Genomic DNA, 24883 nt, shown 5'->3' on the forward strand with positions numbered 1-24883 from the left:
TACTCTAATGACACTGACACAATTTTTCCCTTTCGCCTTCCATATCACCAGCACTGTAGTGCTGGCTGCCTTGGCACTCGGAGTATAAAGCGGCCGCCGATTGGGACCGAGTGGACAAATCATTCGACACAATCGTCAACCAATCAACATGAATAATCGAGTTACCCTGGTAAGTTTGGTCTCTTTTTGAATCCGTTTTTTAATTACTTTTGTAACTGATTTTTGATTCTTTTCCCGCGATTTGAATTCCCAGCTGAGTCTATGCGTCGTGCTGGCCGTTGTGGCCGCATCGGTCGTCGAGGCCGCACCCCAACGTGAGAAGCGACAACTCCTTGGCGGCATCTTGGGATTTGAAGGTAATAACAAAACAACCAAGTGTGTATAGTACTAAATGTCCTGATGCGCAACATGACGTTTTGGATTAGGCCAACAATTGGGCGGATTCAATCAAGGCTTCGGCGGATTCAATCAAGGATTCGGTGGATTCAATCAAGGATTTAACGGCGGATTTAACGGCGGATTTAACGGCGGATTTAACGGCGGAGGATTCGGGGAATTCGAAAGTGCCGAAGAAGAATTTCACTAAAGATTTTTATTATTTCTTTCTTTTTCACCTTGTTTGTATTATACCCCACCCCCTTCTTGTTTAAATGATCCGCACCGTGCCGACGAGTGAAATTTGCTCCTCTAATTATTAATACATTATTAAACGACGAATCGAAAGGTTAAACTCATTTAATTATCGAAGTTCCCACAATGGCACAAACATTCTATTTGTATTCTTAGTTTTATTTACCCGCTAAACAGCATGGAGGATGACGGTTATCAGAAACAAATAAATTATAACAAGATAAATCTAAATCTTTGTCTCTGACTTTTTCGAAATTTTTAACTCAAAGATAGCAGACGACACTTGTCTAATTTTCTTCTAATCAGCACTAATCAGCATCCTTACGATATCGATAGAAATTAGAAAAAGAATACAAAATCAAATTCCCTCCTCAAAAACGATAAAGGAATAACCGAATAAGTTGAGGGAATAATTAAAAAAAAAAAATAAGATCTAAATAAAAATGTGCATGAAACCCGCAGAAAGAACAGCTGGTTTAAAGAAAGGCAAGCTAGGATGCTGCATGTGTTGACTTTCCGTTTAGTATTGAGTATTGACGCAGGGCAAAATAACATAAAGCGGCCTTTAAATTGGACGTGATATCCGATAACGAGCAACAACAGCCAAATTCTAAAAGTGACGCAATCCGAAATCCGACCTCACCGGGAAAGGCCACACCATTGGCTCTACATTGTCTTAAATACCACTGTAGTCATGCACATAGCAACTTGAACGTTGTTTCCGACTTGATATGAATAATCAGAGGCTTGTTTACCTGTTCGTGGTGACGCAATGTCTCCCCGTATACGCCTTGGGCTCTTGTTGGTTATACAACTAGATTTGTTGTTGCACAGATCCAGTAGGGGCAGCAGACGAAGAAACTCTCTCCCCTCATCATCCAACCTTGTGATGTAATAAATTAAAATTTTTCCTTCAGCTTTCCACCACCGGGTTGATACTGCCTTGGTCGGTAAAGTATAAAAAGCCTTCGATTGAGGTCGAATGGACATCAGTCGACATCCACCAACATGAATCGCACTACACTGGTAAGTTATTGTCTCACTATTACTTCACACTGCGCACTGCACGAGTTCTGTATTTAATCAATTTGTTGCTGATCTTTTCTTCTTGTCCCGATTTGATTTTTCTAGTTGAGTATTTGCGTCCTGTTGGCCGTTGTGGCCGCGTTCGTCGTCGAGGCCGCACCCCAACGTGAGAAACGCCAACTGGGCGGCATTTTGGGCGGACTCCTTGGAGGCGGAGGCTATGGTAATACAAACAAATGATTCGTAATTAAAAATGGATCATGACGTTTTATCGATTCATTTGTCATCAACAGGTCAGCAGTACGGGGGTTATGGCAATCAAGGCTATGGCAATCAAGGCTATGGCAATTACGGAGGGTATAACCAAGGGTACAACCAAGGATACGGCGGCGGTGGTTACGGCGGTGGACACCATCATCACCACTCTCACGAAAGATACTAACAATCCCCATCCTAGTCGTACCTGTAAAATAACTCGCATTTCGTCCTTTCTGTCAAACTCGTTTCTGATATGTTTCAAACGTTGCGAATGTATTTACGTGAAATAAACAAAAAGGTCTTTTAAAAAATATTCGTCGCCGTTAGACTTGCTTAAAAATTAATCCGCTTTTCCCTACTTGGATGATTTCCATCCGCACTGGATCTCGATCCGCTTCACTCCAATTGAATAACAATAAATCTGGAGTTTCAGAAATATTTTTCCCAGCGATTTAATTGAGTTCACCTTGAAGTTAACCCGAGTGTCTATATTGAATTAAAAATACGTGCATATAAAAAAGAACCGCGGTTTATCAATTCAGCTATTCAAGATGCTAGCGCGTCCGTGTAAAAGACTGAAACCAGCAAAAGAGCTGATGAGCAAAAGAATAACATCCTTATGGTTCCAACAACCTTAGCGCGTTGTGTCATAGCTGGGCGACGACGACATAATTCGTCCATATTTGATTTCACGGTGGCTTCCTCCTCCGCCACACAGCCCCTTGGCTTTTCCCATTTAAATATAAAAAGGGGGGAAGGAATAAAAAAAGCCTTTGGCCGACGGCTGTTCCATCCGATGAAGGTGCCCTTCTGCCAGTGGAAGAGAAAACCACCTGAATACAGGAAAGCAGTTTGGGCCAGTTGGAACCAGTTGCTGTCGTTTTCATTAAAAGCCGAACTCCGTGTAAGGCTGGAAAAAATCGAGAACATCTTGATTAGAATACTATTATTTGTTCTGTGAAAATGCTGAGGGTTCATTGTCGGGGGACTGAACTATAAAACTATAAAAGGACAAGGCGACAAATAGGCAGACGATAGAAAATGTAATTCTTTTAGTCACGGTTCATTCAATTTGGACTGCGGAACTATTACCCGTACGTCTATAGAGTGAATAATAATGATCTCTATGAACTCATGAGCTTGACAGGCTCCACCGCAATTATTTCTTCTTTTGAAAATAAAAAAGGTTCGAATGTGTACAGTTTGACCATACTCTCCTCCTTTGTTGCCTTGGGAGTATTTTTCACTTGGGCGTGAGTATAAAAAGGAAAAAGCCCATCCGGTCTCACTCGACAATCGTCAATAGCAGCCAACAGAGTCATCCGCAACAACATGAGTCGCCCAATTAATATTCTGGTAAGCCAAATCGAACCCGACAAATGTAAATGAGTTCATTCAATTATTTGTGTCTGATTGCAGGTGATGAGTTTGTGCATCTTGCTGGCCATTTGGGTCGGTGTCGCTGAAGCCGCACCTCGTCAAAAGCGCCAATACTACGGTCAGATTTCAAATTGGATTTTTAAATAAAGTCCCTTTCATTTAAAATAATAATTTTGTCATTAACTTTTTTAAAATTATTTTCAGGAAACCAATACGATGGTTACAACAGTTATGGTAACTACGACAATTATGGTGGTTACAACAATTACGGCGGATACAACCAAGAATACGGCGGTTACGGTGGAGGTTCTGACGAAATCTATTAGTTAATCAACTCATACTCAATAACGCACGGAATTGCATTTTTGACTGAATTCAAGCCTCAATAAACCAAACGGCAAACACTCATCCAAATTGACTTTTATTTGTTCTTAACATTTTGTGTACAGTGAGACGGTCAACGGCTTTTTATTTAAATATTTCTATACCAATTTAAAACTGTTCCGTGGTCCATTTCCGTCAAATGAAAATCAAGGGCTGGTGGTCTCGATCATTTTCTAAGTTGAAAAGTCAACCGAGAATTATAAAATTTCATTCAAGCCTAACATTATTGGTGATTTGTGCGGTAATATGTACCTGCAGGTCAGGGAATCCACCCAGTCCCATCGCCTCTTCCTCGTCAATGGTCGCCAAGAGAGCGGCCATTTGCATTTGCAACTGGGCAACTTGTTCTTCGGTGCAGGGCGTTTCGACAAAGAGGCAGTGCATGTATTTGGTGAGCGGGTCTTCTTCTTCCTCTTTGCCAGCGACGAAAACGACAAGCGACAGGGCCAACTGTTATAGAAAACATTTGTCGTCAAACTGATTTGATTGTCAATTTGAAAGAATGGTTGGAAAAATTGGACGAGGCGACTTACCAAGAGAATAATGCGAGACATTGTTGAATAGTCGCCTCGTTCGTCCGATGCCAATAACTGCAATGTTGTCGGACACCGCCATTCGCATGCGTATTATATTACCTCGCACTTGTATATTGAGAGCAGCTGTATACCCACGGGCGAAGTATTAAAGAAATAAAAAGCCAGCAGAAAACGTGTAACTTTTTTTTTGCGGTTATTTTAACACGTACGGATTGTACAGAAACGGACTGTTGTGTAGCCAAAGTTCACCTCGTGTCGATGATCGATGTAATGTATTTCCGTGTATTCTCAACTATTGATCTTCTCCTCCCAATCGCTTTCCCTTTTTCCGCAACCTCAGCTTCCCTTACCTATCTATAACTAGATATCCAAACAATCCTGACTCTGCCGAGTCAGACCCCATCACTCACCTTCATTATTGCCCATACATATTCCTATTACCCTCCTTGTCAAACCTTTCGGGGTACCTTTTCCCCTGTTCCAATTTCCTTCAATCACCGTGCAATTTAGAGCTATCTCTAAATTGCACCGACTACGCTTGGGTATATAACCCAGCAGCCACGACATCCTCGCAGTCAGTAGCAGCCAGTCAGTAGCGTCAGTAGCAGCCAGTCAGTAGCGTCAGTAGCAGCCAGCAGCAGCAGCAGTCACTCGTCGACCACCCCCGCGGTCTCCTCCGCCAGCCAGCCGCTGTTCTCCCTCTCGTTCTCCCTCGCCGTTCTCCCTCTCTATTCTACCTTGCTACTCTCCCTCTCTATTCTCCCTCTCCATCCTCCCTCTCTATTCTCCCGCTCCTCTCTTCCCGTCAGTGAAGTGCTTATATAAGTGTGTGTATGTGCTCGGTGGTAATACAAGTGAATGCTTCCTGAAACGCTCGCCTTCTTTACAAATTGGCGCCCAACTCAGCTCGACTCCACGACCCCACTACACTCCACCGCCCAAAAACAGCTAGAATCACCTGGTAACTTCTGCAAAAACTCTACTATATTCATCACAACCACTCAAAAATAAGGTACGCTTCTCACTTATATTGTCCTCTTCCTTATTAATAATGCCTAAAATTATTTATGAAAATTTAAGAATAACCAAAACAGTAACCTTTAAAACCAACACAAATATTAAACCTCCTAAACTTAAAACCTTTCTTAAAAACATGACCACATCAGAACTTAGAGAACTAAACCCCCGGCCTAACAACAATCCCTAGCCCCCCCCCCTTTTTTTTCACCTTATTTTGTTTAACCTACTTTTTCCCAACTATTTTTTTTTCTTAGATATTAGTCACAATTTTAACTCGTTTAAACTTCACACTTCATTAGTACACTCGCAGACGCCTGAGTTAGCACTATGTCACATACAACTTTTAGCCACTTTAAAATCCATTTTTTCACACAACCAGTCTAACCGCAAAAGAAACACCCCTCCCTTATCGTAGAATATTTTGCATTTTTCTCTCCTTGCCAGATATTAATCAAACACACATTTTTATGTTCGAACCGTATCCTTGGTCTCAATTTCATCAACCAAAAACAGTAGTTGCCAAAATAGAGAAAAAAAAAAAACTAAAACTCCTTTCTTTCCTCAATTCATTAAGTCCCAGTAATGAACCAAACGCTTAAATTTAAATTTAATCTTTCTCATTTAACACGCGAAATAGAGACGTCCTTCATATCTCTATTCGAACAATTTAAAAACATATTCGCAGAATCAATGTTAAACCTAGGCAGAACATCTCTAGTATCACATGAAATAGAATTGACAGACCCAACTCCCGTTTGGACTCCTCCCTACCCTATCCCATTAATCAAAGACCAGTTCTTAAGTTATCTTAAAAGGAGCCAAATTCTTTTCCAAGATCCCAAATTCTTTTGGTAGACAGAAGTAAACAACAACAAAAAACACACCTTTTACCTACGACATGTAACATTTCTTTTAACCGACCCCCTTTGGTTCCTGTAACTCCCCAACTACTTTCCAAAGCCCAATGTTCCAAATCCTAGATAAAGTACTTAATAAATTTGCACTAGTTTACCTCGACGACGTAATCATCTACTCTGACACCATCAAACCACATCCCGCACAGTTTTGAAACTGCCCAGCGAAGCAGATTTCGAAATTAAGCTAATGCGAATTGGCAAAGAAAAGAAATAATCTATTTAGGCCACATAATTTCTTCCAAAGGGATGAAACCCAAAACTCCCTAAAAGGAAAAGCAGTAAGCCCGGTACCCAAGGATGTAGACCAGAAGGAATTGCAAATAATAAAAAATTTATATATTAACAAATTTTACGAAGAATTCACTAAAAAGAATAGGGGTTAATCACGAAGCGTTAACGCAATACTAATCTTTCCGCCGATTCCAGGACACCCGAATTTAGACCCCGGCCAGTATCTAATTGACACGGATGCTTCCCAATACGGCGAAGGAAGTTTTTCAAATTAATTCCCCAGCATTTGATAAAATAATACACAATTACAGATTTGACCTAAGTGGTCCACGTTTCATAAAGAATTTTACAAAATCATGCACGCAATTCTAACCCTCCAAGTTTATATGTACACGGCACTAGAGTTAATTAAGATCTAAACCATTGATAATCATTACATCCACGGGAAACTCCCCCGATGGAAAATAATTTTATTATCATACGTTAACCCAATCTGACACCGTACTGGCATCCGCGGACAAGTTGTACCACAATCCAGCACAGTCAAGGGAATCGAAAAATAAAAGTACGTAAGCATTATAACAGGAAAGGAAATTTTTTTATAGGTGCATGAATTAAAGACCGTTATTGTATTTATAAGAAGTCTAAAGAATATGCTAAAGGAATCGACCTAAGCAAGAAACTTATTGAAGTCGTGGTACCGGAACAATTAAAAAAGGCAAACGACTTAAAATAACAAGCCAACGTATTTCTCAGAAATATCTCTGGCCAAATTATTTAGACGCAAAGCCTACGGAAAGAAGACAGTCCCTCTACAGCTGTCAGAGCCCTCAACCTTCTTTTGGCAACGCGTTGCAATAGCCATAATAGGGCCGCATCCCGAAACCTATACTGGAAATAGGTACATACTTGTAATATCGGAATATGCAACCCGATATATGATAGCCGTTGCTATGAAAGACCAAAATTTAAAAGTTATACTTAAGAGTGTAGCCCTTTAAAAAAAAAAACAAAAAAACTTACTGCTCAAAAGAAATCTTATGCTAAACCTAATGGAAGACATTTGCACACTCCTTCACATGAGACTTCGTTCCAAATTCTCTCCTAGATGGGACGGACCTTATGTCGTAACTAGAAAAATGGGTTCTCTAAATTATACAGTACGTCGTGAGACAGAAAATTTTGGTCTAGCTAACAGTGAATTAGTCGTACATGTAAACCGAATGAAACTTCTCCCTCCAAAAAATCAGAAAAAAAAAAATTTACATAGATACCAACTTACAAGAATTAAATCGTGAAACCGTTATTCAAACTCCAGATAATTCATTCACCACTAATTCAAACACTGAAACCAGTCCACAACAAGACTCTGTCGCACAAGAAACACAAAACCTAGAAACCACTAGCTCACAAGAGATTAATAGTGATTCAGATAAAGTTAATGAGGATCCAACCCCAAGATCTTAGAAAACTCGTTATAATCTTAAGAATTCAACTAACCTCCAGTCCGATACGGATTAAACGTGAAAAAAAAGAATTTTGGAATCCTCGATGTAGGTGAGCCCACCTTCTGCAATCAGCCCCAATATGACGAAACCGTAGAAATCATATACGAGGTTATTAGCAAAAACGAGCCACCCTTAAGTAATATAGGTTATTTGTGTAGACAATGGTTACGAGAGAAAACCATTGTCGGTTACTTTTTTGGTGCTTTTGATACCACTTACTTGGAAACCCCCACCAACTAGTTACACACCCAAATGCATTAAAATGATTCAGTATAAGACTTGTGACGGCAACCAAATGTCAGTCTCGGGACATGCAAGTTCATTCAATTACCCTGCCAAAGGCAAAGGTTCTTGGATGACGACGCAAGTTCACAGAATGTTGAATTGCGAAATTGAAGAATTCAATGTAACACGGGACTGCACTAATTGCCCGATCAAATCTCCCTTTGGTATTTTAAATCTGAATCCTCAGTCAAACAATGATCATACAACAATGCAAAAAGACAACCGTAAAAGTAGAAGCCCATAAAACCAAATTGCGGCTTTTGAACCTAAAAGACGGATTCACCCGTGCAAAAAAAAAATTTTTCGACCTTGCACCTGAAGCAACAGTCTTGTTAACCTTAACGTAAAAAAAAAACGTTCGAATATGTAAACAAAAGTGGACCCCAATCAAAACCCAATATCAAAATCTCTTCAATTGGCCTAAAAAGTCATTTCGAAGAAGAAGTTGATATCGAAGCCAAATATTTACATAATCTAGAAACTTCCTTCCACTCCAAAGAAAACGAGCAAATGAACATGATTGGTGAATTGATGGCCGTCACGCTGCACGACACGTAAACCCAATACCACCTATCCTCCTCAAAAAAAAAAAAATCAATCAAAATATGAATTGGTCCTGAACGAATTGTTCTTCAACCTCTACACCCTTTCTAATATTCGGATAACTTAATCCACAATAGGGATTAAACACTTAAAATTCAAGGTAAACTATTTCTTACTAGTAAGAAAACAAAAAAAAAACATTCATCGAATCAATTAAATATTGTTATTCTTAAACACCCCTTTTCTCTTTTATTCACAATACTGATAGAAAAGTAAAAAGTAAAAAAACGAAAAACAAGAAGAAAAAAATTTGTTATTCCAATTGTGTCGTAATCTTAAGGTAATCTTCTACCTTTGTGTCAAGGATTTATTTTCTTTCTTGACCCCCTTTTCAAGCCTCAAAAGAGTAATAAATCAATTCTAGTTGATTTACTAAACCGTAAAACTTCTCAAGGTACTAATTAAAGTCAACTTGTAAACACTTAACGAAAAAAATGTGTGCTCTCCTCCTTTCTCAGTTTCTATCACCTGGATTAGAAAAGCAAAACATTTATTCCAGACAGAAACGCTTTATCTTGCAAAAAAAAAATATTTTGCGCCAGTTGCAAGCGCACTGGCTTAAACGTGTTTATTCGACAGTATCAAAAAAAATATTAACTTCTTGGCCAGTCAATATTTCAAAGGTGGCCACCAGGCCACATCAATACAGCGTTTAATCTAGTATGTAGACACTCATACCTGTCCCAAAACAATAGCACAAGAAGCAATACAGAGAAAAGCTTGAATAATAACGTTGTATAGTCCATTAAACGAGGACTGAGAAAAAAAAAGGGCAAACACAGACACCTCACTCTTTTCATTTATTTCTATCCTTGTACGTCCGGCCTTTAAGGACCTCTGCAGTATTCTCGCTTATTAAAATTATTTTCACCAGTTGAGGATGTGCCGCCGCTCAGGCGAAACCGAAAAAATTTTAATAAAGCCATTATACCCTTCATTTCTATCTTTCTATCTATTCTATCAAACACTACAAAAAACACACACACACAAAAAAAAAAAAAAAAAAAAAAAAAAAAAAAAAAAATCAATATCACTGACCCCCAAATGAAATATGCGATTGTGATCACGAAAATTCAAACAAACCAATTTGTTTCCGCAATCACAATCTCCACGCGTAAAAACGATACAACAGACTTTATTCCACAAACCGAAAAAAGCTGTTGTGTTTACAAAGTAAAAGTTGAAGACCCCATACCGAACAATTCCACTTCCACCCAAATAATAAATGTCGAAATAAACCCAATTAAACTTCCCAATTTTATTAGACACAACCCGACTGTCGAACAAATAATATCCAACACCCCCGAGACAGTCGAAGCAGCCCAAATTCTTTTATCCTTCAAAAGAAATTCCGAAATACGTAGTCAAAAAGATTTTTCAACTTCCGAAAAATAGCCGCTTTATTTCATTCACTACCCCGCTTCTCACTTTTAACCTAACCGCTTCCCTTTTTTATAAAAGCCGCCCCCCTTTTATCGATTGTCACCGCCACCCTATTCCCCCAGCAGTAATAAAAGCAAAAGCAAAAAAAAAAAAACTTTCGTCACGCTTTATATATGAAAATTCCCAGTATTTCCCCCGCTTTACGCTCAGTCCTACATCATGTCTCATCCAGTTAACTTCCCCAGTTTCCCAAATACGTGCTACTCACACTCAACAATCCCCAGATTCAACACTTACAGCAAAAAAGTTGCAAAGTGTTTACATCTAATCAACTTTCAAGACGCCGCGGAGCCATTCCTCAAGCGCCCCCTCGAACTAGAGGCGCGCGAGTTATTTGAAATCTACATGTCAAACTTTATTGAAGATTGGGTAGAAATTCCCAATCATCATAAAGTTCCAGTTCCGACAAAACCATCAGAACTACTACATTCGACTTATCATCTCGTAAAAACCAACAAGTGGAAGCAACCAACATCTCTAACCATCCTCGCAGAGGACTACCCGCGATACGGACGGTATTGCACGGAATACACGCAACACGACGCCCGCTTTTTTATATTTTGTGGAAACAGCCGTAGACGTCTTCTACAAACCGATTTTCGCCAGAAAAGGATACGGCATCAACGACCTACAAGTCAGTGCGGACCAGCATCTACTCGCCGAGAACGAAAAGATCATTGAAGAAAATCAAGCGCTCCAGCTTCGCCAATCCCGCATGGAAAAGTACATCAAACTACGCACAAAATCTTGCTACTCCAACCTTTGGAAGCCTCGAGGACGAGACTTTCAGAGGGGGGAAGTGTGTAATGTATTTCCGTGTATTCTCAACTATTGATCTTCTCCTCCCAATCGCTTTCCCTTTTTCCGCAACCTCAGCTTCCCTTACCTATCTATAACTAGATATCCAAACAATCCTGACTCTGCCGAGTCAGACCCCATCACTCACCTTCATTATTGCCCATACATATTCCTATTACCCTCCTTGTCAAACCTTTCGGGGTACCTTTTCCCCTGTTCCAATTTCCTTCAATCACCGTGCAATTTAGAGCTATCTCTAAATTGCACCGACTACGCTTGGGTATATAACCCAGCAGCCACGACATCCTCGCAGTCAGTAGCAGCCAGTCAGTAGCGTCAGTAGCAGCCAGTCAGTAGCGTCAGTAGCAGCCAGCAGCAGCAGCAGTCACTCGTCGACCACCCCCGCGGTCTCCTCCGCCAGCCAGCCGCTGTTCTCCCTCTCGTTCTCCCTCGCCGTTCTCCCTCTCTATTCTACCTTGCTACTCTCCCTCTCTATTCTCCCTCTCCATCCTCCCTCTCTATTCTCCCGCTCCTCTCTTCCCGTCAGTGAAGTGCTTATATAAGTGTGTGTATGTGCTCGGTGGTAATACAAGTGAATGCTTCCTGAAACGCTCGCCTTCTTTACAATCGACATCTAATAAAAATTCTGCCGATTTTACAAGACTCGAAATTTCAAATGTTTTTCGTCGAGTTCCACTCGGTCCATAATTTGGACTTGAAGAAAAAACTATCGGGATAACGGCGACAATTATTCGGTGAGAAAACTCTAATAATTAACCAACAGTTTGTCATAGGAAATCAATGGTATCAACATTTGTTTCGTCAATTTTACTCAAACCCGATCGACATCGTTCAGACCGCCATTTCATCAGTCCTAGCTCGTATTTGATTAGTTCAACCAAAGTACCAAACCATGAGATATCCTATAGCCTGGCTAATATTTAACTAAAACCTCATTTAACCAACTCATTTCCCTAACAATTAAACAACACGTACAAGTAAATAATCTGCAGTAATATGTTGTCGTATTTAGCAAAACTGGTTAGTTTTTAACACGAATCAACACAAGAAGAAACAATAAAAATGAAAAGTGGATCGTCAGAGGAGGAAGGCCGGGTTCGACGGTGACAACATGTCAAGAACTTGAGGGCTGGACTAGCCGGCAACGGGTTTCTTGGGAGCATTCCAGATAACTTTGGGCTGCCTAGGCTTTACACGCAATGGGGCATGAAGGCCCACAGCTGGGGCACCCTCTGGTACATGAATCGGTGCGGTGGCTCCGGCTTTGATGGGTACTCCTGTTTTGGTGGGTGTTGCCTCTTTTGTTGCGATGGCTCCTTTCTTGTGCTCCTTGGTGGCAGCTTTCACTTCACGGGGCCGTCTGCCGATGGGCTCGCGATGTTTCTTTCCGTCCCTCACCCTTTTGACGTGACGAGAGTGGGCGGCAGCGGATTTTCCAGCAGCAGCGTGATGATCTTCCGAAGCGTGATCGGGTTTTTGGACCAAAGTTTCGGCAACTATACAATGCGAATAAACAAGAATCACCCAAAAATAATAGTAATACAAACCACCGCGGGAAATAACGACACAAATAATGATAAGACGATAAAATCAGATTTTACCATGTTCCTCCGGTGCTGCTGGTGCTGGATCGGCTGACGTCGTGAAGACGAAAACCAGGGCCACCATAGCCAAAATGCTAAACACCTGCATGTAACATTTGCAAAATAATGATTGAATTTCTTATACGGCCACAATTTCAAGAAAGGAATCGACTTTTACCTTAAAGTTCATGATGAGATTTCAGCGAGTGTATTAAACTGTTTGAAGATCAGAAAATATCTGTGACATTCACTCGCAAATACGGCTGCTTTTATAGTCGAATATTGGCCATCGTGAATCATTACGACTGACGTGGCTGTTGACTATTGGTAATTGAACGACACGTCCAGAAATCTCGATTTCTACAGGTGTTAATGGTTTCAAATTATAGACACGTCAACTAAACCTGCGAAAGAACACGATTGCGAATAAAATGATCCCATCGTCAAATATCTCGAACGTGACTTTGGATTAATTTGCGCAATTTAATTCGATCAGTTGGCCACCCACGAGTGACATCCGATTTGTGCTATTTCAGGATTTATTTGGTTTCAGCTGGTTTCTACTGGATTAATCCGGCGTTTAATGTTAGTTTAGGTAAAAAAAAAGCATGTTTCAACGTACACCAATATGACACCCCCAAAGCGATGGCGTAGTAGTTGTAATATTATACAAAAATGACATCAAAGTTCTTGAAATAAGATTGGCCAATTCATCTGATATCGCAGCTTTGACATGAAAAATCTGAAATGGACACGGGTAAATATAAAACGCATTCAGGTCTCATCGAAAAAACAAAAAAACATAAAAACTGACGGGCGATCTTATAGCGAAATCTGATCGCTGGATACTTCCGGCCGCAAAGCTCCGGTTGTATCCCTTATGTGCATCTGAGGTCTCTCTATACAAGGCGGAAGGCTATTTAATCTTTCGAATGAAGAAAGGCTCTGCGCAGCAGCAGTAATAACTAATCAGCGACGCATTGGCATGTTATTACAGCCAAATTGACATTTGAAATATGGTGTCAGCACTCAAATAATAAATTTTAATGGTTGATTCTAATACTGCTAAAAAGAGCAAAAGAGTATCGTTGAGTCCGATATCTGTCGAATTTTTAAAGTCACGTTCAAACTATTTCGACAGGTGATGTAGAGATCGCAGAGTACGAGTAACAAATATGAAAACCAACGATCTCAATGTTGCACACACGTGTCGTCGTTGTCAAGTAGCGATTGGCCATTTCAAAACGCGCCATTTTAGTTCTACAATTGACCCGCTATAAAAAGCCGATGTACTCGCCAGTTCATGTCGCAGATTATTCTGATCTTGAAACAGTTTGCACTCGCTGAAAATCTCATCATGAGTTTCAAGGTAAAAGTTATAGACATTCATTTTTAAATTGTGGTCGTAATAATTTCAATCATTTTGCAAATGTCACATGCAGGTATTGAGCATCTTGGCGTTGGTCGTCCTGGTTTGCGTCCTCACGACGACAGCCGATCCAGCAGCACCGGAGGAACAAGGTAAAATCTGATTTTATCGTCTTATCATTATTTGTGTCGTATTAATCTCCCACGATGAGTTACTATATGATTGAGTGACCCTTAATATTTCTTTGCATTGAAGCTACGGAAATCGCCCACCAGCACAAGAAATCGGAACGCGGATGGAAGAAGAAGCATGCGGCTGTTGAGAGGCACAACTTTACCCGAACTCATTACCACCACGCCAGGAAGATGAAGGAAGAAAATGAATCCGTGAAGGAAACGGTGAAAACCAAAAGAGACGCCGAAGACAAAGTCTTTCCGTTCAATTTCGGCAAGTGGTGGAAAAACTTTAAACCCGCCATCAAGGTAGCAGCTCCTGCAGCTCCCGTTCCGGCCGAGGAACTTTCGACCCAGGAAGACCTCGAGTCTGTTGTAGTGGAGGTGGGTGATCCCGATTCTCCTGCTGAGGAAGTCGAACTGGCTCCCGTTCCGCCTCCTCGACCTTGGTCTCGACCTTGGTGGTGGTTTTGAACCGGATAAGATGGTGGAATGACGAGGCCGCTATCGCAGTCGAGGAGCCAATTGCAATCACCGTCGAATCATTTTTGTAATCAACAGTATTCGATGGTCGACTGAGTTATGCGTTTCATTTCGTTTGTTATGATTTTGATAGCCATCTGTGTAGGCCTACTACTTGCTTCTCTCAATATATAATCAATTGCATCAGAGATATGGAGGCTGTTCTTGCGTCTTTTTTATTTCTTCCTGATTTTATATTTTGATATTAACCGAATAATGAACTCGGTCTTTCTTCTGCCATTCCCCCCTACCCCTTGAGACCATTGGACAGATTGACGACATTTTTCAGGGATTTCCCACCTTGCACGTCAAGAGAATAAGACAAAATGGCAAGGTGATATTTATAAAATAAAGAAGGAAATGCGGTTGAAATTCTTGTTGTTCAAAGCCGTGGGCTTCCCGCCAGAAATAAAAGAAGGAGGTTAACTGATGCGATTATTTTTATCTAACAAACAAACTCTCTCTTCCATCTAATCCGATAGATACCCGCCTACTTTACCTTGGCTTTCGAAAAGGTATAAAATGCAGAGGCCCACTGTGTTGTCTGCATCATTCAACCATCGTCTAACAAACAGAAAAATCAACAACAACAACAACATCATGAGTCGTTCAAGTTTGGTAAGTTTTAAAAAACATTCGCAGTTCAACAAGGATTTCAAATTTTGGATTTAGCAGCAAAGTGATGGTGCACTGGATGATACGCATGGATTATTTCTTTGTTTTTAATTGTTTCTTCCTACATTTATTGTCAACAGTTGAGCGTGTGTCTGGTGCTGGGCGTGTTGGCCGCCGTAGCAAACGCCGAGTCCGCCGCAGTGGCGAGCGCACCCCGTGACAAACGGCAGATTCTCGGCGCTATTCTTGGCAGTCTGTTGGGAGGAGGAGGACACGGTAAGTCCATTCGGTTAAAATCTAATTGACAGTTTGAATTTTAATTATTGAAATCTTTTCAATGCGGATAACAGGTCACGGCGGACATGGCGGTGAACATCACAGCGGGGGACACGGGTATGAAGGTGGTCACGGAGGTGGTCATGGGTATGAAGGTGGACATGGGCACGGAGGATATGGTGGACACGGTGGACACTATGGTGGATACAACCAAGGATACTACGGCGGCGGACATCATCATCACTAATCATCACTCACACGAAATCCCATTAATTCCTGTTCAAAATTCCCGTTTCATTTTCCCCATAGTCGCCAATTATGACTTTAATCGCCTGTCCCGTTTATACTCAGCACAATTTCACCGAAATGTGATACCGAACGCGACAATTTCTGATATTCAAAACTATGCAAACGCACATTGACCAAATAAATCAAAACATTATCACGTTTCTCCTAGCTCGGATTTATATTTCACTGTCTATCGTTTCATTGAATTGGGTTGGCTATTCTTTACAACGGACCTTATATAAGGTCGTCAACTGGAGCTTTGTGGCCGGAAGAATCCAGCGATCAAATTTCGCTATGAGATCGTCCGGTAATTTTTTCGATGGAATAAGGAGTTACAGAGACCGAATGCATTTTATATTTGGCCGTGTCGATTTCAGATTTTAAAGCTACGATATCAGATGAATTGGCCAATCTTATTTCAAGAACTCTGATGTCATTTTTGTATAATATTACAACTACTACGCCATCGCTTTGGGGGTGACATATTGGCGTACGTTGAAACATGCTTTTTTATTTCCCTAAATTAACATTAAACGCCGGATTAATCCAGTAGAAACCAGTTCACACCAAATAAATCCCGAAAAAGCGCAAGTGAACCATAATCGGATGTCGCTCTTGGGTGGCCAACTAATCGAATTAAATTGCGCAAATTAATCGAAAGTCACGTTCGAGATATTTGATGATAGGATCATTTTATTCGCAATCATGTTCTTTCGCAGGTTTAGTTGACGTGTCTATAATTTGAAACCATTAACACCTGTTGAAATCGAGATTTCTAGACTTGTCGTTCAATTGCCAATAGCCAACAGCCACGTCAAGTGTAATTCACGATGTTTGGATTGTAAAAGCCGCCGTATTTGCGAGTAAATGTCACAGATATTTTCTGATCTTCAAACAGTTTAATATACACTCGTTGAACTCTTCATCATGAACTTTAAGGTAAAAGTCGATTCCTTTTTTGAAATTGTGGCCGTATAAGAAATTCAATCATTATTTTGTAAATGTCACCTGCAGGTATTTAGTATCTTGGCTATGGTGGCCCTGGTTTTTGTCTTCACGACAACAGCAAATCCAGCACCGGAGGAACATGGTAAAATCTGATTTGAACTTCTTATCATTATTTGTGTCGTTATTTCCCGCGGTTGTTTGTATTACTATTATATTTGGGTGATTCTTGTTTATTCGCATTGTATAGTTGCCGAAATGGATGAAGAATCTGAACACGCTTCGGAGGATCATCACGCTGCTGCTGCTGGAAAAGCCGCTTCCGCCCACTCTCACCACGTCAAGAAGGTGAAGGACGGAAAGAAACATCACGAGCCCATCAATAACAGACGGCCCCGTGGAGTGAAAGCTGCCCCCCAGCAGGCGCAACCGAAAGGAGTCATCGCACCAAAACAGGCAACACCCATCAAAGCCGGAGCCACCGCACCCATTCAAGTACCAAAGGGTGCGGGTGGCTGGGGTGGAAAGGGTGCGGGTGGGTGGTGTGGAAAGGGTGCTGCGGGTGGGTGGTGTGGTTAAGAGCTGTGGTCCCTAGAAGTTTGTCCTATAAGAAGCCTAGCGCTAGACAGCCCAAAAAAGCCGTTGTCGGCTAATCCAGCGCTCAAGTTTCTTCACCGTCGAACCCGGCCTTCTCCCTCTGACGATCCACTTTTCATTTGTATTTCTTCTTGTGTTGATTCGTGTTAAAAACTAACCAGTTTTGCTAAATACGACAACATATTACTGCAGATTATGTACTTGCACGTGTTGTTTAATTGTTAGAGAAAAGAGTTGGTTAAATGTTAAGGGTTTTAGTCAAATAGCCAGGCTATGATGTCTCATCGTTGGTTTGGAATTAATTAAATTCGAGGACTGAAATGGCGGTCTGAACGATGTCGATCGTTTGGGTAAAATTGGCGAAGCAAATGTTGATACCATCAATTTCTTATGACAAACTGTTGGTTAATTATTAGAGTTATTTCTCACCGAATAATTGTCGCCGTTTTTCGGTTAGTTTTTTTCGTCAATTCAAAATTATCGACCGAGCGGATCTCGACGAAAAACGTTTGAAATTTCGAGTCTTGTAAAAGCGGCAGAATTTTGATTAGATGTCGATCATCGACACGAAATGTATTCCCTTGCTCTACATCAGAGAGAATAAAGTCTCACGGCGCGCCCCACTGTTTCTGCATTTGCATACAGCTCGGTTCTTCTCGCAAACCGAAATCGAGTCAACTGATTAACAACAATTCCATGTCCATTTAAACATTTAAAAGACCAGCAGTCTTTTGGCCCAGAATCACTGTTACGGTACGAGAGAAAAGGACCCTGGTTCCTATCCCTAGGCTGCAGGACGATGCTCTAATAGCGCCACTCTGCTCAACTGTTGGTGGACGTGACACCATTACTAATTTTCGACGTAGTATTCCTCGCCACAGATGTTAGCGCATCCTTGGAGTAAAACTGTAGACGGAAAAACATTCCATCCTCTCCTGTTAACCCATATCGTGTATACTTCCATTTACGTAGCGAGGCAACATGATGGAGTTATTATTGGCTAATGCCCCCACCCCCCTTTGAACCTCGATGGAAAGCGCATCTCAATTATGGCACAGGGTTTTCCCCACATCCTGGGGCTCTACAACATGGCAAAAAGTATCCCAAAAATAATCTATAAAGGCCATGTCAAAATGTGACTTTAGACCAACCCATTTGAGGGTCTCCAGAGCCAAATTGCTTTACATAGTATTTGTGAATATCAATTCAATATTTATTTTCAACAGCCAACAACAAGTGGGGCCACAGCGGGCGACATGCAACAAGCGTGAGAGAGTCAAAGCCAACGCGATTGATATCCACTCAACAAGGAATGAAATCAACCCAAAAATAAAAAAGATTGGGCGTCTTCACAGCGATGAAACGATCAAGTTCAATCGATGTGAAGACCATAAAGAAAAGCGGACAAGTGAATCAAACATGAATCGAGTGAGCACAGTAATCAATAAGGTTTCAACTGTTTGATTTTGTTGCGAATCAATCCAACAATTAAAATGGCATCGCCACACTTGAATTCAACGACTCCTGGATACAAGAAGAAAACGCAAATTCTATTTAACAAAGCGTTCCTTTCCTGGTCGCAGGATTTTGAAAAATTAATTACCGCCGCGATTAACTGTAATAAATGTAGGGGATTTCGTCAGGGCCGTACTGGTACTCTTCATCTGGATGAGCGGGTCGTTTGATAGAATTCCAGTACGATTGGCGGTGGACGACCGCCATCGGTCGACCCCTGTAATAGCCGTATGGTCTCCCTAGACACGCAACCGAACGCAAATATTAATTGATTAGCGCATCCTGATGCCATTTCTTTGCCTTGAACCCAGTCGCTTTCACTCACTGATCCGGAAATGAAAGGCGTTGACGACGTAACCGCGTTCCGTTTCCATGACGGCCAACGCCTGGAAAACCAGCAAAAGGGCAAACAGTCGCCACTGGGCAATTTCAAGAAAAAGAAAAACGATTGGACCAGACCCGATAAAACGTTAACTGTTTAATAATTAAGTAAATACCTTGAGTTCTGAAAGTGAAAAATTCATTTCAGAATGCGCACCCGATAAGTCGCCTGATATTGTAGTTAGTTTGAATATTCGATTGATACTGAAGAGTCAACAGTCAAAGGGCCGCCCGTTTATAGGACCCGCCGTGAATGTACGAAGGAGGAGGAAAATCATCAGAGTCCGGAACAAGGACAAATTCTTCATCAAAGCGAATCGTAGGCTCAATCTCGTGCGTCGTTGATTGCCACCTTACTATTCGCATTGTTATTCACCTTGCATACTCCCCGGATTATTTCGCCATGTCAAGGTGACGCAACGATCCGTATAGGCTGCAGCGCACAGACATGTTAAACATATTAAACTTTCGACATTCATTTGCCAATTAAAAAAGGGTACGTGTCTTGTTCGTCGAGTTGGCTTCGCTTGACTTTTTATTCCATCACACCGGATCTGTACATGACGCACTAAAGCCTCCCTCAGCTCGAATAGGAAACTCTAAGAATACAATCAATTTGAAAACAAACTGATTGACCAAGATTAACCAATAGCTACAATGTTGTTGGACACCGCCATTCGCATGCGTATTATATTACCTCGCACTTGTATATTGAGAGTAACTGTATACCCACGAGCAAAGTAAGGGGAATAAAAGGCCAGCAGGAAACGTGCAACTTTGTCGTTGCGATTGTTTTAACACGTTCGATATGTACAGAAGCGGACTGTCGCGTAGCCAAAATTCATCACTCGGGTCGATGATCGACTTCTAATAAAAATTCTCCCGCTTTTATAAGACTCAAATTTCAAACGCTTTTCGTCGAGTTCCGCTCGGTCGATAATTTGGACTTGACGAAAAAACTAACGGGATAACAGTGACAATTATTCGGAGAGAAATAACTCTAATAATTAACCAACAGTTTGTCATAAGAAATTGATGATATTAATATTTGTTTCGTCAATTCAACCCATTTCAGTTCTCGTATTTAATTAGTTCAAACGGCAACCAAACCAACGATGAGATATCCTAGCCTGGCTAATATAACTATAACCTCATTTAACCAACAATTTCCTCTGACAATTAAACAACACGTGCAAGTACATAATCTGCAGTAATTTTGTTGTCGTATTTAGCAAAACTGGTTAGTTTTTAACACGACTCAACACAAGAAGAAATAATACAAATGAAAAGTGGATATCGTCAGAGGAGGATGGCCGGGTTCGACGGTTGACAACATGTCAAGAACTTGAGCGCTGGATTAGCCGATTTAAATTGAAAGTTGACTAGGTCACCAAAGCTGCTCCCGCCGGACAAATTGATAAGGTTTCTTCATTTCTTGCCTTATACCTATAATGAGTTTGATGGGTACACCCATTACTGAGTCTTCCTGTTTTAGTGCGATGACTCCTTTCGGGTGCTCCTGCTGGGGGGCAGCTTTCGCTTCACGGGAACGTCTGATGGGCTCGCGTTTCTTTCCGCCCTTCAACCTTTTGACGTGATAAGAGTGGGCGGAAGCGGCTTTTCCAGCAGCAGCATGATGATCCTTCGAAGCGTGTTCAGATTTTTTGACCATTTCAGAAACTATTCAATGCGAATAAACAAGAATCACCCAAATATAATAGTAATACAAACAACCGCGGGAAATAACGACACAAATAATGATAAGAAGTTCAAATCAGATTTTACCATGTTCCTCCGGTGCTGGATTGGCTGTCACCGTGAAGACAAAAACCAGAGCCACCATAGCCAAAATGATAAATACCTGCATGTAACATTTGCAAAATAATGATTGAATTTCTTATACGGCCACAATTTCAAAAAAGGAATTTTCGTTTACCTTAAATTTCATGATGAGAATTCAGCGAGTGTATTCAACTGTTTGAAGATCAGAAAATATCTGTGACATTCACTCGCAAATACGACGGCTTTAACAGTCGAAACATCGTGAATTACACCTGACGTGGCTGTTGGCTATTGGCAATTGGAAATTTGAATTTGCGCATTTGAACGACACGTCTTGAAATCTCGATTTCCACCGGTGTTAATGGTTTCAAATTATTGACACGTCAACTAAACCTGCGAGAGAACATGATTGCGAATAAAATGATCCCACATCAAATATCTCGAACGTGACTTTGGATGAATTTGCGCAATTCAATTCGATCAGTTGGCCACCCAAGAACGACATCCGATTACATTTCACTTGTGCTATTTCAGGATTTATTTGGTTTCAACTGGTTTCTACTGGATTAATCCGGCGTTTAATCTTAGTTTTGGGAAATAAAAAAGCCGATTTCAACGTACGCCAATATGACACCCCCAAAGCGATGGCGTTGTAGTTGTAATATTATACAAAAATGACATCAAAGTTCTTGAAATAAGATTGGCCAATTTATCTGATATTGCAGCTTTGACATGAAAAATCTGAAATCGACACGGTTAAATATAAAACGCATTCAGGTCTCTCATCGAAAAAACAAAAAAACATAAAAACTGACGGGCGATCTTATAGAGAAATCTGATCGCTGGATGCTTCCGGCCGCAAGGCTCCGGCTGTATCCCTTAAGTGCATTTTATGTCTCTGAACAAGGCTAATCTTTTAAATGAAGAAATGCTGTACGCAGCAGTGATCAGTGACGCATTCAGTCCAATATCCGCCAAATTCTAAAAGTCACGTTTTTCGAACTATTTTTATGTTACAGGGAATACAGGTCGAGGAATACGAGCAACAACATGAAACCAAATAGCTCGAAACGTATGTCGTCGTTGTCAAGTAGCGATTGGCCATTTCAAAACGCGCCATTTTAGTTCTACAATTGACCCGCTATAAAAAGCCGATGTACTCGCCAGTTCATGTCGCAGATTATTCTGATCTTGAAACAGTTTGCACTCGCTGAAAATCTCATCATGAGTTTCAAGGTAACAGTTATAGACATTCATTTTTAAATTGTGGTCGTAATAATTTCAATCATTTTGCAAATGTTACCTGCAGGTATTGAGCATCTTGGCGTTGGTCGTCTTAGTTTGCGTCCTCACAGCGACAGCCGATCCAGCAGCACCGGAGGAACATGGTAAAATCTGATTTGAACGTCTTATCATTATTTGTGCCGTATTAATCTCTCACGATAAGTTTCTATGATTGAGTGACCCTCGATATTTCTTTGCATTGCAGCTACGGAAATGGCCCACCACCACAAGAAATCGGAACGCGAATGGAAGAAGCATATGTTGCGGCTGAGAGACGCAATTAACGCCACCCGAACTCATTTACACCACATCAGGAAGATGAAGGAAGAAAAGGAATCCGTGAAGGACATGGAGAAAACGAAAAGAGACGACGAAGACAAAGTCTTTCAGTTCGATTTCGGCAAATGGCTGAAAAACTTTAAACCCGCCATCAAGGAAGATGCTCCTCTTGACATTGATGAGAAACCTACAACCCTGGAAGCGGTCGAAGCTACCCCTGCGGCAGCTGATCCAGCTCCCATTCCGGCCAAGGAAATGACTAACCTTGCAGGCGTCGAGTCTGTTATAGTGGAGGCGATCGATGCCGCTCCTCTTGTGCTAGTAGTCGAACCAGCAGTTCCTGCTCCCGCCAAGGAACCCATTTCTCTTCCGACTGTGGAAATAGTGTCCTTAACCGCAGTCGAGCCAATCGTCGCCGTCGAAGAATTGTTGTAAGCATCAGTATTCGATTTGACGGGTACTGATTTGCGTTTCATTTCGTTTGCTGTGATGTCGATGACGATCTGTTTTACTTGCTTCTCTCAATACATAATCAATTGCATCAGAGATAAGGAGGCTGTTCTTGCGTCTTTTTTATTTCTTCCTGATTTTGATATTAACCGACTAATGAACTCGGCTGTCTTTCTGCCTTTTCCCCCCTACCCCTTGAGACCATTCGACAGATTGACGACATTTTTCAGGGTTTTCCCATCTTGCACGTCAAGGGAATAAGACAAAATGGCAAGGTGATATTTATAAAATAAAGAAGGAAATGCGGTTGAAATTCTTGTTGTTCAATGCCGTGGGCTTCCCGCCAGAAATAAAAGAAGGAGGTTAACTGCGATTATTTTTATCTAACAAACAAACTCTCTCTAACATCTAATCCGATAGATACCCGCTTACTTTACCTTGGCTTTCGAAAAGGTATAAAATGCAGAGGCCCACTGTGTTGTCTGCATCATTCGACCATTGTCTAACCAACGGAAAAGTCAACAACAACAACAACATCATGAGTCGTTCAAGTTTGGTAAGTTTTAAAAAACATTCGCAGTTCAACAAGGATTTCAAATTTTGGATTTAGCAGCAAAGTGATGGTGCACTGGATGATACGCATGGATTATTTCTTTGTTTTTAATTGTTTCTTCCTACATTTATTGTCAACAGTTGAGCGTGTGTCTGGTGCTGGGCGTGTTGGCCGCCGTAGCAAACGCCGAGTCCGCCGCAGTGGCGAGCGCACCCCGTGACAAACGGCAGATTCTCGGCGCTATTCTTGGCAGTCTGTTGGGAGGAGGAGGACACGGTAAGTCCATTCGGTTAAAATCTAATTGACAGTTTGAATTTTAATTATTGAAATCTTTTCAATGCGGATAACAGGTCACGGCGGACATGGCGGTGAACATCACAGCGGGGGACACGGGTATGAAGGTGGTCACGGAGGTGGTCATGGGTATGAAGGTGGACATGGGCACGGAGGATATGGTGGACACGGTGGACACTATGGTGGATACAACCAAGGATACTACGGCGGCGGACATCATCATCACTAATCATCACTCACACGAAATCCCATTAATTCCTGTTCAAAATTCCCATTTCATTTTCCCCATAGTCGCCAATTATGACTTTATTCGCCTGTCCCGTTTCTACTCAGCACAATTTCACCGCAATGTGATACCGAACGCGACAATTTCTGATATTCAAAACTATGCAAACGCACATTGACCAAATAAATCAAAACATTATCACGTTTCTCCTAGCTCGGATTTTTATTTCACTGTCTATTGTTTCATTGAATTGGGTTGGCTATTCTTTACAATGGACATTATATAAGATCGTCAACACATAACGTTATCAACTGGAGCGTTGCGGCCGGAAGCATCCAGCGATCAAATTTCGCTATGAGTTCGTCCGGTAGTTTTTTCGATGGAATAAGATCGCCCGTCAGTTTTTATGTTTTTTTGTTTTTTCGATGAGAGACCGAATGCATTTTATATTTACCCGTGCCCATTTCAGATTTTTCAAGTCAAAGCTGCGATATCAGATGAATTGGCCAATCTTATTTCAAGAACTCTGATGTCATTTTTGTATAATATTACAACTACTTCGCCATCGCTTTTGGAGTGTCATATTGGCGTACGTTGAAATCGGCTTTTTTATTTCCCAAAACTAAGATTAAACGCCGGATTAATCCAGTAGAAACCAGTTGAAACCAAATAAATCCCGAAATAGCACAAGTGAACCGTAATCGGATGTCG

At 41.2% G+C, this 24883-nt stretch overlaps 8 protein-coding genes across 13 annotated transcripts in view; 6 read left to right on the plus strand and 2 right to left on the minus strand.

Annotated features, from left to right (window-relative positions):
* LOC124312826 (exportin-1-like) overlaps positions 1-24883 on the minus strand; it is a 639300-nt gene that overhangs the window by 234790 nt on the left and 379627 nt on the right. The window lies entirely within an intron of this gene.
* LOC124312831 overlaps positions 1-24883 on the plus strand; it is a 154738-nt gene that overhangs the window by 66956 nt on the left and 62899 nt on the right. The gene's annotated exons all lie outside the window — the stretch shown is intronic.
* LOC124313520 (neuropeptide-like protein 31) lies at positions 1542-2127 on the plus strand. Its single transcript, XM_046778488.1, has 3 exons — positions 1542-1656; positions 1762-1879; positions 1950-2127. Exons 1-3 carry the CDS (start codon positions 1639-1641, stop codon positions 2096-2098), a joined length of 285 nt encoding a protein of 94 aa, XP_046634444.1. The 5' UTR covers positions 1542-1638; the 3' UTR covers positions 2099-2127.
* Positions 3159-3702, plus strand: LOC124313531 (glycine-rich protein HC1-like). Its single transcript, XM_046778500.1, has 3 exons — positions 3159-3270; positions 3334-3412; positions 3499-3702. The coding sequence occupies exons 1-3, from the start codon at positions 3247-3249 to the stop codon at positions 3618-3620; spliced, it is 225 nt and encodes a 74-aa protein (XP_046634456.1). The 5' UTR covers positions 3159-3246; the 3' UTR covers positions 3621-3702.
* On the minus strand, positions 12023-21387 carry LOC124313447. 3 transcript variants are annotated; one of them, XM_046778382.1, is made up of 4 exons: positions 21241-21387; positions 21090-21165; positions 20943-20984; positions 12023-12509 (listed from the first exon to the last, which is right to left on the minus strand). In XM_046778382.1, the coding sequence occupies exons 1-4, from the start codon at positions 21250-21252 to the stop codon at positions 12175-12177; spliced, it is 465 nt and encodes a 154-aa protein (XP_046634338.1). In that variant the 5' UTR covers positions 21253-21387; the 3' UTR covers positions 12023-12174. The 3 variants fall into 3 exon arrangements, with proteins under 3 accessions (XP_046634338.1, XP_046634340.1, XP_046634339.1); XM_046778384.1 differs by lacking the exon at positions 20943-20984 and having other exon boundaries at positions 12023-12536; positions 21241-21385; XM_046778383.1 differs by lacking the exons at positions 20943-20984; positions 21090-21165; positions 21241-21387 and adding exons at positions 12642-12726; positions 12802-13120 and having other exon boundaries at positions 12023-12536.
* On the plus strand, positions 13632-14836 carry LOC124313410. The gene is made up of 3 exons (XM_046778330.1): positions 13632-13992; positions 14066-14144; positions 14248-14836. The coding sequence occupies exons 1-3, from the start codon at positions 13927-13929 to the stop codon at positions 14637-14639; spliced, it is 537 nt and encodes a 178-aa protein (XP_046634286.1). The 5' UTR covers positions 13632-13926; the 3' UTR covers positions 14640-14836.
* Positions 15195-24377, plus strand: LOC124313446 (dormancy-associated protein 2-like). Of its 4 annotated transcripts, XM_046778379.1 has the most exons (5): positions 15195-15305; positions 15443-15578; positions 15653-15703; positions 15734-15764; positions 24055-24377. In XM_046778379.1, the coding sequence occupies exons 1-5, from the start codon at positions 15210-15212 to the stop codon at positions 24173-24175; spliced, it is 435 nt and encodes a 144-aa protein (XP_046634335.1). In that variant the 5' UTR covers positions 15195-15209; the 3' UTR covers positions 24176-24377. The 4 variants fall into 4 exon arrangements, with proteins under 4 accessions (XP_046634335.1, XP_046634332.1, XP_046634337.1 ...); XM_046778376.1 differs by having other exon boundaries at positions 15653-15764; XM_046778381.1 differs by lacking the exons at positions 15195-15305; positions 15443-15578; positions 15653-15703; positions 15734-15764 and adding exons at positions 23545-23655; positions 23793-23928; positions 24003-24053 and having other exon boundaries at positions 24084-24377.
* Positions 22037-23200, plus strand: LOC124313351. The gene is made up of 3 exons (XM_046778236.1): positions 22037-22322; positions 22396-22474; positions 22576-23200. Exons 1-3 carry the CDS (start codon positions 22257-22259, stop codon positions 23082-23084), a joined length of 654 nt encoding a protein of 217 aa, XP_046634192.1. The 5' UTR covers positions 22037-22256; the 3' UTR covers positions 23085-23200.

This window comes from Daphnia pulicaria, chromosome 9 (genome assembly GCF_021234035.1).
Source record: "Daphnia pulicaria isolate SC F1-1A chromosome 9, SC_F0-13Bv2, whole genome shotgun sequence".
NCBI lineage: Eukaryota > Metazoa > Arthropoda > Branchiopoda > Diplostraca > Daphniidae > Daphnia > Daphnia pulicaria.